This window comes from Peromyscus eremicus, chromosome 13, assembly GCF_949786415.1.
Source record: "Peromyscus eremicus chromosome 13, PerEre_H2_v1, whole genome shotgun sequence".
NCBI classification, from domain to species: Eukaryota; Metazoa; Chordata; class Mammalia; order Rodentia; family Cricetidae; genus Peromyscus; species Peromyscus eremicus.
In genome coordinates this window covers 55,673,626-55,684,484 of record NC_081429.1, presented here as the reverse complement: position 1 = coordinate 55,684,484, position 10,859 = coordinate 55,673,626, and the positions used below count along the sequence as shown (strand labels likewise).

The 10,859-nt window shown below is 40.9% G+C and overlaps 1 protein-coding gene across 10 annotated transcripts in view; it reads left to right on the top strand.

The window, feature by feature from the left end:
• The first annotated feature begins 3,127 nt into the window (after positions 1-3,127).
• Positions 3,128-10,859, top strand: part of Ccdc150 (coiled-coil domain containing 150) — a 91,675-nt gene continuing 83,943 nt past the window's right edge. For 6 of the 10 annotated variants that reach the window (XM_059278375.1, XM_059278381.1, XM_059278383.1 and 3 more), the window contains exon 1: positions 3,128-3,345. In XM_059278375.1, the coding sequence (XP_059134358.1) occupies positions 3,289-3,345 (57 nt within the window). In that variant the 5' untranslated portion in view covers positions 3,128-3,288. Of the gene's footprint in view, positions 3,346-4,421; positions 4,605-10,859 lie in introns of those variants that run through there. The other 4 variants (XM_059278376.1, XM_059278379.1, XM_059278377.1 and 1 more) reach the window with 4 other exon arrangements.

Below are 10,859 nucleotides of genomic sequence, written 5' to 3'. Positions count from 1 at the left end.
TTCTGTGTTTGCATTTCTTGGTCCAGAGAATACAATTCAACCTGAGGGAAAGTGCTGCAGGGAGCTTTGCTGCCGTTTTTTGTGGCTACAGCCATGCCAAACCAGTGCCATCTCTGGAAGAAGCAGATTTTAGAATATTATTTTAAGATGTGTTACATTTGTTTATGCTGGGGAACATTTGTTTAGTGATGCAAAGATGTGTTGCATTCTTTTATGTTGCATTTGTTTAACTCTGTGAAGCTGTGTTTCGGTGCCTGTCTAAAACACCTGATGGTCTAATAAAGAGCTGAACAGCCAATAGGGAGGCAGGAGAAAGGATAGGCAGGGTTAGCAGGCAGAGAGAAGGAGAAATCTGGAAGGAGAGGAAGGAAGAGCAAGAGAACAAGGAGAGGAGGACCTCAGGGGCCAGTCACCCAGTCACCCAGCCACACAGCCAGCTGCAGAGTAAGAGCAAAAGTAAGATATACTTAAGGTATGAAAAGGAAAAAAGCCCAGAGGCAAAAGGTAGACAGGATAATTTAAGTTAAAAGCTGGCAAGAAACAGGCCAAGCTAAGGCCAGATATTTATAATTAAGAATAAATATGATTTATTTGGGAGCTGGGTGGTGCACCCCCAAAAAAAGAGCCAGAACAGCAGAGTATAAAGAGTGAAAAACAACTGCAGCAGATGGCTTTTCCCAACCTGGGTCAAAGGAAAGGTGGTCGAAAGACGGAAACAGTAGTTTCTCCCAATAGAAGCATTTAAAACTCACTAGGCTATCCACCCACTTTAAAGATCTTTCCGTGCTTACACACAGCAGGCATTGCACGTAGGGCTGGCTAGATGCCTCAGCACCTTGGCTGCAAAGCCCAACAACCAGAATACAGTGGAGTTCAAGTTCTGGGGCCCAAGTGGTTGAAAAAGAAAACTGGGTTGTCCTCTGACTTCCCTAAGAGAAAATACACAGAGAGGGGCAACTGGGAGAAAGAGAGAGGAGACAAAAAATAAATGTTTTTGTTTTTCTTTTTTTGTTTTTGTTTTTTTGTTTTATTTATTTATTTATTTATTTATTTATTTATTTATTTATTTATTTTGACATAGGGTTTCTCTGTGTTGTTTTGGTCCCTGTCTCTGTAGAGCAGGCTGGCCTCGAACTCACAGAGATCTGCCTGGCTCTGCCTCCCGAGTGCTGAGATTAAAGGTGTGCACCACCGCCGCCTGGCCTGAATGTTTTTCAAAAGACAAAATAGCGTAAGTCTACTTAAGGGGAAACAAAATGCACTGCAATTAGAAATGGGTAGAGAGTATCATTTTCAGGAAAGATAAGGAAAGAGAGTATGCTCTTAGAGATAAGTTCACTAGATTACAAAAGGAAGGGTTTCACTGCTTACAGTCACCAAGGCAGCCTGTGCTCAAAAGCCTGAGTTCTGGGAATAGGGACAGAGGGGCTAGTGGGTGAGGTTGAACCCACAAGCAGTTTGAGCTTTATCCTGTTGGGTGGGAAAGTTCAATGAGTGGAACTCTTAAATGGTGCTAAGTAGAGACTGGGATGATGAGGTTTACTTAAAAAAGATCACTCAAGTAACTACATGACAGGTACATTGAAAAACCAGGTAGGAGGCAATTTCAGTGTTGTGGCAAGAGAGTGTATGTTCCACATGGAATGCCTATAGTTTCCATGAATAAAATGACCTTGTTTTATGAATGGGATCAACATTTTAAAAATTAGTTGAGAATCAGGAGGGAAATTAGAAAAATAGTGTGTCCAGTTGCTTCAGAGATAGAACCAGAAGCCAAGGATGGCAGCACCTTTGAAATACTATCATCTGGGAAACTGAGACAGGAGAATTTTCTTGAGTTCAAGGTAAACCTGGACTATATTATCATGACTCTGGAAAAGAAACCCCAAACAAACAATCAATCAAAAATACCCACCAAATCCACAAAATTAGACGTTGAATGCAATGAATTTTCAGCTAAAGGGAAACAATTTTTGGCTGATAAATTTACTCAATATTGAAGATTTTAAATTCATTTATCTGACTTTGTAATTGTTTCACTTAAATTCTTATTTGGCAAAGGATAGATAGGAGAAAGGAAATGAAAAGCGCTAAATTTATTCAGTTTAGCTCCCTGACTACTGCTTAACAGGGAGACTGGAGGTGAATGTTCTCATTGCACCAAAGCCTGAGGGTTTTCTGTGGAGTGCTTACACATGTCCTTCATCTGTTAGTTCCACAGAAACATCGTAGGCGATTGGAAGGAAAATCATATACACATTGAAAATTGTCATTTTTTTTTAATATACTAATGCTTGAAAACGCCTTTTCACTTTTCATGTTTGAAGCTTTACTTCTTTTCATGGGCAAGTCCCAGTCTTATGAATGTGTCTTAACAGCTGTGACTTGGTGGGCAGACAGTGTTCCCTGCTCAGGAGGTCCCAGCCATCACAAGAATCAGAACAGCAGAATCAATTCTGTCAAGACACCTGCTAAGTAAACGAGACCGTACCTCGGATTTGACTAGGTTTATTAGAGAGCTGGTTTATCAGCCAGGAGGAAGAAGGGCTTTAATTGCCCTGTGGGTGGTACCAAGTGTTTGGTCCTGTGCACCGAAACTCAAGTGAAGTTGAATACCACGTTCTTTGACTATAGAAGGGTTTTCGTGGAGTGTAAACACTTTTACAGCAAAACTGAGAAACATCTTTTATTCTCTCTCCCTCTCCTTCCTCTCCCTCCCTTCCTCCCTCCCGCCTTCTCTCTTTTTTCATTTACCTGTCAACAGGGTGTCGTAATTTATGCTGAAGAGACAGAATATTAGAGAATAGCTTCCTGTGGCTTACTGTCCACCTGATCATTAATGAAAGAGGGTCGGGTTGGATTCCTTTTACAAGAACAGGCTGATTTTTTTTTTCCCATTTTTATTCTCCTTAGCAAAAACTTGTTAATTTCCCATCGTTCGGAAGTTATTTGATCCTTTGGTCCTCCTACAACTGGAAACACCTCATCCTGGACTCTTGCTTCCTGCAAGGTGAGCAGGGTTGTCTAGGCAAAGCGGACACAGGGGAGAGGGCAGCAACTACGTTTCCCAGCATACCCTGCTGGGAGCACAATGGAGCATGGCGTCATCCGGATCACGTGGCGGCGCGTTTCCCGACGCTCTGAGGGATTCCGGCTAGGGTCCCTCCCCATGCGGAGGGCCCTGCTGGGCCGGGAAGACTACAATTCCCGGCATGCCTTACCTCGGGTGCGCCTGCGTACGGGAGCAGCCCGGCGGGCGAGCGGGTTGGTTTAAAGCGCTTTAGTCCCATGGAAACAGACCTGGTGGCCGCGGGACGGAACTACAGGTTGGTAGATGAATTAGGGGTGAGGCTGGGGCCGGGTAGGTAAAGCCAGGTGGGCGGCGCAGGGGAGAGGCCACCAGTCCCTTCCCTCCCAGGCCGAGTCCGTCCCATCCCCCAGCCCTCGAGGGCCTTGGTTTACCATGCCTCCGCACTCTGCCTGGCAGTGAAAACCGCCTCAAGCTCCATTGGCTTTGGCTGGATCATAGCTGCAGGAGGGTGGCGGGTCGCTGAGACCTCTCCGTGAGCCGCCTTTCCCTTCCTGGGAAGGCCTTTTCAACACTAACGTTTGGTTCTCTTTTTCTTTTCTTTTCGTTTTTTTGAGACAGGGTTTCTCTGTCTGGCTTTGGAGCCAGTCCTGGATCTCACTCTGTAGACCAGGCTGGCCTCGAACTCACAGAGATCCACCTGCCTCTGCCTCCTGAGTGCTAGGATTTAAGGCGTGCGCACCACTGCCCGGCTTAATGTTTGGTTTTCTACCACTGGTTTTCTTCCCTGGCTGTCTTCCTAGACAAGAGGAGTTTTCATTTGTGCATTGTTTCGTGCCTGTGCTGGAGTAGACCTTGTTAAATATTTATTTTCATGTTTGTTTGGCACCCACAGCAGCCAGGGCACTATGCTGGGCGCCCCCCCCCCCCCAAAAAAAAAAACCCTAAGGACTGTAATCCTACTTGAAGACATGTTAATCAACATGGGACAACCGACTCTTGGTTTTTCATGGACTCCCCCAGTGATAGGGAGGGGAAAAGAGGATGAAGGGCATTTCCAACCATCTGCTTTCCAAGCATTCTTCAGTAGTAGTGTTTAGGCTTTTGGAGACAGAGTTTCTCTGTGTGGCCCTGGCTGTCCTGGAACTCGCTCTGTAACCAGGCTGGCCTCGAACTCAGAGATCCGCCTGCCTCTGCCTCCTGAGTGCTGGGATTAAAGGCGTGCACCGCCACTGCCCGGCTCCAGGCACTATTTGGGACATAACACATATCTGTTAGTTTCCTCTGATAAAAGTTGCATGCCTGTAGTCAGTCAGATCCTTTCTGATGCAGACAGCGGATGTCTCCCGTATCTGGAAACGCTTTGGAAATATGCATACGAATGTGGTGTCAGTGCTACAGACACTATGCTGACTCCTTTGCAATGACTCAGTCCGTGGTGTGATGAAGACAGCAGGCACTTCACCTGCACAGGCCAGGTTAAGATTACCTCCAGTGCTTAGGAAGAAATTTTACTTTGCAACCTGAAGAGAGGAACCTGGAGCCAGAAGGCAGAAAGAAACATACAAGACCGAAGGTGGGAGGCACCTGGGGTGTATCACAGTAGGGTGCTTGCCAAGCCCATGTGGTGGTGTGTGCCTGTAAATCTAGCATTGGGAGGTGGAGACCTGAGGATGAGCAGCTCAAAGTCATCCTCAATGCACAGTGAGTTTGAGGGCAGCTTGGGCTACACAAGACCCTACTTCCAAGCATAACTAAGTAACTAAATAAAAAGTAACTGTGCCTTAATGAAATATATTCATCTCTACCTACCTTAGCAGACCCTAACTGGTAAGCGTCCATGTCTTCTGAGGTCTCAGAAAGATCGCTTTTGTCTTTTGCAGCCTCCTTTCTCTCCTTCTGAAATTGACACCAGCCAAAAACAATCTGCCCCTGACACTATGGGCATTCTCACAGTCTCCGAAGAGGCCCTGTCCTATACCCTCTGAAACTCTCCTTACAAGCCCATGGCTGAACTTGTCTTCTATCTTTACTTTTGACTCAAAAGCTTAAAACGATAACGCAAGTATAAAGCATCTCAAGATACCAAGTATTGGACTCGATACTGACTAGATGGTTCAGCTGTTAAGAGCACTGGCTGTTCTTCTGGAGGGCTTGAGTCCAATTCCTACGTGGGTGATAGGTACAGGTCTAATTTCATCCTTCTGCATGTGGCTATCCAGTTATCCCAGCACCATTTGTTGAAGATGCTTTCTTTTCTCCAGTATATGTTTTTGGCATCTTTGTAAAATATTAAGTGGCTGAAATTATGTGTACTCATGTTTGGTTCTTCTGTGTTGGTTTTTGTACCAATACCATATTGTTTTTATTACTATAGCTGTGTAATATATCTTAAGTTCTAGAACCATAATCTCTCCAGCATTGTTCTTTTTGCTTAAGATTGTTTTGGCTCTCTGGGATCATTTGTGGTTCCATATGAGTTTTAGGATAGTTTTTGTTTTTTTCTTTCTATTTCTGTGAAGAATGAGATGGGGATTTTAATTGGGATTTTATGGAATCCGTAAATAGCTTTTGGTAAAATGGTCATTTTCACAATGTTAATTCTGATCCACTAGCTTGGGAAGTCTTTCTTTTGTAGACTATTATTTTAAGGTGTGTTACTTTTGTTTATGTTGCATTTGTTTAGCTCTGTGAAGCTGTGTTGCTATACCTGTCTAAACCACCTGATGGTCTAATAAAGAACTGAATGGCCAGTAGCGAGGCAGGAGGGGCAGGGCTGGCAGGCAGAGAGGATATATAGAAGGAGAAATCTGGGAGAGGAGAGATCTAGGAGCAAGAGGAAGAGGACGACATCAGGGGCCAGCCACCCAGCTACACAACCAGCAATGGAATAAGAAAGAAAGGTATACCAAGGCAAAAGACAGTTGGGTGAATTTAAAATTAAGAAAAGCTGACAAGAAACAAGCCAAGCTAAGGCTGAGCATTTATAATTAAGAATAAGCCTCTGTGTGTGATTTATTTGGGAGCTGGGTGGCAGGCCCCCAAAAGAGCAAATACAAACAATAACACCTTCCATTTTTTAGTGTCTTTATCTCTTTCTTCAGAGGTTTAAAGTTTTCATTGTAGAGGTCCTTCACTTCCTTGGTTAGGTTTTTTCCTAGGTGTTTTTCTTAGAGTATATTGTGAATGGGAATGTGTCCATGGTCTTCTCTGTATGTTCGTAGTATATAGAAAAGCTGTTCATTTGTGGAAGTTGATTCTGTGTCCTGCCATGTTTCTGAATTTATTGTTTCTAGAAGTTTTCTGGTAGAAATTTTTGGGATCTCTGTAGTATCATATCATCTGCAAATAGAGATAGTTTGAGTACTTCTTTCCCTATTTGTTTCCCTTTAATTGCTTTCTCTTGCCTGTTGCTCAGGCTGATACTTTGAGCACAATGTGGGGATAGTGGACATCCCTGTCTCATTCCTGACTTCAGTGTGATTTCTTCAAGATTTTCTCCATTTAGGATGATGTTGGCTGTGGGTTTCTTGCATATAGCTTTTATTGTGGTGTGTGTGTGTGTATGTGTGTGTATTTTCTCTCTAGCCCTACATTCTCTAGCCCTACATTCTCTAGAACATTTATCATGATAACATTTTGGATTTTGTCAAAGGCTTTTTCTGCATCTATTGAGATCATGTGATTTTTGTCTTTTAAATCCATTTATGTGGTTTATTACATTTATTGACTTGTATATATTGAACCATCTCTGCATTTCAGGCATAAAGTCAACTTGGTCATGATGTATAATCTTTTTGATGCATGTCGATATTCTGTTTAAAGTATTTTATTGTATATTTTTGAGTCTGTGTTCATCAGGGATATTGGTCTTTAGTATATCTTCCTTCCTCCTCTTCCTCCCTCCCTCCCTCCTTCCCTCCTCCCTCCCTCCCTCTCTCCTTCCTTCCTTCTTCCCTCCCTACCTTCTTCCCTCCCTCCTCTTCTTGCCTTTCTTCCTCCTCCTTCACTGTTGCATCTTTACCCAGTTTGATTAATGGAATGTTATTGGCTTTGTACAAAGAGTGCTCCTTATGTTTCTATTTTTTTAATAGTTTAAGGATTATGTCTCTTGTTTGAGGACTGTTCTTTGAATGTCTGCTAGAGTTCTGCAGGAAATCTGAACTTTTTTGGGGCTGGAAAACTTATTACTATTTGAATACCCTCACTTGTTATGGGTCTGTTTTGGTTGCTGACTTCTTAGCTTAATTGTGGTGGTTTGCCTGAATCTAGAAATTCATCTGTTTCTTTTGGCTTTCCCAGTTTAATGTAGTGCAGGTTTTTAAAATATTCCCTTATAATATTATGAATTTCTTGGTGTCATTTGTAATGCTTCCCTATTCATTTTTTATTTTGTCAGTTTGGGTCCTGGCTCTCTTTTTGGTTAGGTGAGCCAAGGATCTGTCAATATTGTTTACCTTTTCAAAAGAACCAGTCTTAGATTAGTTGATTTTTTATATTTTTGTTTTTTGTTTTTTTTTTCTATTTCATTGATTTCTGTTCTGATTTTTATTATTTCTTGCCATTGGCTGCGTCTGGATTTGGTTTGTTTTTCTTGTTTTTCCAACTTTTTGAGTTGTATCTTTAGTTATTTAGTTGTGCTCTTTCTGATTTTTTTTTAAAATGTAGGCACTTAGAGCTATAAATTTTCCTCATAGGACTGCTTTCATTATGTCCTAGAAGTTTTAGTGTCTTGTGTTTTTATTTTTATTTAGTTACAGTAAATATCTTTCTTGATTTCTTCTTTTACCATTTCATTATTCTTTAATGAGTTGTTTAATCCCTATGAGTTTGTATATTTCCTAGAGATTTTTTCTTTTTGCTGTCAATTTCAAATTTTACTGCATTATGGTCAGATAGAATATAAGGAGTGGTTTAATGTTTTTGCATTTGTAAAGATATGTTATTGTATCTTAGGATGTCATCTATTTTTAGTTCTGCTTCTATGTGCCACTGAGTAGAATGTGTAATCTTTGTTGTTTATGTAGAATATACTGTAGATAATAAGTCTATTTGTTATATGATATCAGTTAATTCTGATGTTTATTTTTTGTCCAGATGACCCATCTATTAGAGAAAGTAGGACACTGAAATCACCTACTATTAAAAGATCAAAGTTAATCTGTGTTTTAAATCCAGAACTAGATTTTTTTTTTAAATGAAATTGGGCACCCTTGAGTTTGGTGCATATGTTTAGGATTGTAATGTCTTCTTGGTTAAGTCTTCCCTTGATTAGAATGAAATGTCCCTTTTTATCTCATTTGTTAGTTTTAGTTTGAAGTCTATTTTATCAGATATTAGGATGGCAATGCTTGCTTCCTAGTCTCCTTTGATTGGAGTACTTTTGTACATCCTTTTACTCCAAGATAGTATGTAGCTAGAGTTTTCCTGCCTGTTCCACAGTCAGGACAAATCTCTCTCACCTGCCAGTTCCACAGCCGCTCAGACCCGACCAAGTAAACACAGAGACTTATATTGGTTACAAACTGTATGGCTGTGGCAGGCTTCTTGCTAACTGTTCTTACAGTTTAAATTAATCCATTTCTATAAATCTATACCTTGCCATGTGGCTCGTGGCTTACCGGCATCTTCACATGCTGTTTCTCATCGTGGAGGCTGGCAGTGTCTCTCTCAGCCTTCCACTTCCAGGCTTTATTCTCCTCCTTGTCCCGCCTATACTTCCTGCCTAGCCACTGGCCAATCAGTGATTTATTTACTGACCAATCAGCAACACACTTGACATACAGACCATCCCACAGCAATAGTACATATCTTTAAACTAAGATGTTTCTTGTAGGCAACAGATGGATTGATTTCTTGATCGATTCAGCCAGTTTGTATCTTTTGATTAGAGAATTGAGGCCATTAATATTTAAAGTTGTTATTGAAAAGTATGTATGTGTGTTTGCTTTTTGTTTTTTTTGAGACAAGGTTTCTCTGTGTAGCCCTGGCTTCCCTAGAACTCACTCTATAGACCAGGATGCCCTTGAACTCAGAGTGTTGCCTGCTTCTACTTCCCAAATGCTGAGATTAAAAGCATATGTCACCACCATCCAGCATTTGAAATGTGTGTGTCAATTGTGGTCACAGTATTGTTGATTTGGGGTGGTGTTTTTTGTGGTTTTGGTGGTATTTTGTGTTTTAATAATTATAGCTTTGTATTTCTTTCCACAGTCTCTCTGATGTGCTTCTTCAACTCTTCAGCCTGAAATAATGCTTCCTGTGTGTTCAGGCATTTGTTCTCTTTAAGTTCTTTCACTGTAATTGCACTGATCTGTTTCTTTGTATCTTCTTTAAATTCCTCGAATTCTTTGATGAAATTGAAATTAGGATTTTCTTTTAAGTTCTGTGTCCTGGAGTTCATCTAGGTAGTTCTCATTGGCAGACATTTCTACAGGAGTGGTAGGTTTTGTAGAGAAGATACTGGCTTGATCTTTCCCATTGTATTCTTGTAAGGAGACCTGGGCATATGGATTGTTTTCTATAACACATCTTTTTCTGTCCCACCAGCCAGCTCCCAAATAATGACATGGAGACTTGTTATTAATTATGAAAGCTTGGCCTATAGTTTAGGCTTGTTCCTAACTAGCTCTTCTAACCTAAATTAACCCATTTATATTAATCTACATTCTACCACATGGCATTACCTCTCTTCCATGTTGCACCTCTTGTTTCCTCTCCATGTCTCCTGGCAACTCTTGTGTGCCTAGATTCTCTTCCTCTTCCTTTCTCTCCCTGGAAATCCTGCCTACACCTCCTGCCTACCTATTGACTGTTCAGCTTTTTATTACACCAGTCACAGCAAATACATCTTCACACAGTGTACAAATATCCCACAACATTTCCCCCTTTTTGTCTAATAAAAAGAAAAGGTTTTAACTCTAACATAGCAAAACCTTATACAATAAGAACAGGTAGGAATTATATCCACAATGTCCAGTCCATTTGTATTTGGCAAATTTAGAGAAAGACTTTATTTTCTAACCTATCTTAGTGAGTCCAAAGTTTTGTACCTAATTCACTTTCTATCCTAACTTGTATTACCAACACAAAACTATCTTTTTAGACCTCAAAGCATTTTCTTAGATAAACAATTTAAGCTTTTCTGTTTCTCTACCTTATACACTTTCTATCTCTCATATAACTTTTTGTTTCTGAATTTGGTAACAAGGAAAATTGTAACTATAACTATCTTGTCTTCAACTCTATCAGCAACCCAAGAAGGATATAATATTACCCAAGTAAACAGGAAGTGCAGAGCAAACAACTTCTAAAACTGTATAAATGACAGAGACAGCTGGCTGCCTGGACAGCCACCCAAGATTCCTCTGCAACATTGGGGCATCCATCTTTGGCCTACAGACATAGAACATCTGACAGACTTTTCTATGAAGCAGGAATTTTGAAGAACTGTCCATCTTTGTCTTGGCAAAATTTGGCTGTCACCTTCTTTTGTGTCCTGCTTGTCCAGTTTGGGCAGTATAATGTCAGTAGTTGAGGCAAGGGCAGTTTCTTTGCCCAGTGACTAACTTTGTCATAAAGAAAGCAAACTCCATATGGAGGTTCTTCGATGCCCATCATCATTTTTTGAAATAGATTGTTACGTACTACCAGAAGCAGATGAGTCTCACTATGATGAAAAGCCTTGGCATCTCCCTGTCATGAAAAGTCTTGTGTTATTAAAACATCTTAAATTCCATATTCTGTAGGTCTCCGAATTGTTTGAAGACCATCTAGCTATCTAAAATATAGCTCTGTATGACCTTAAAAGCATACCTAGCATGACTACAAG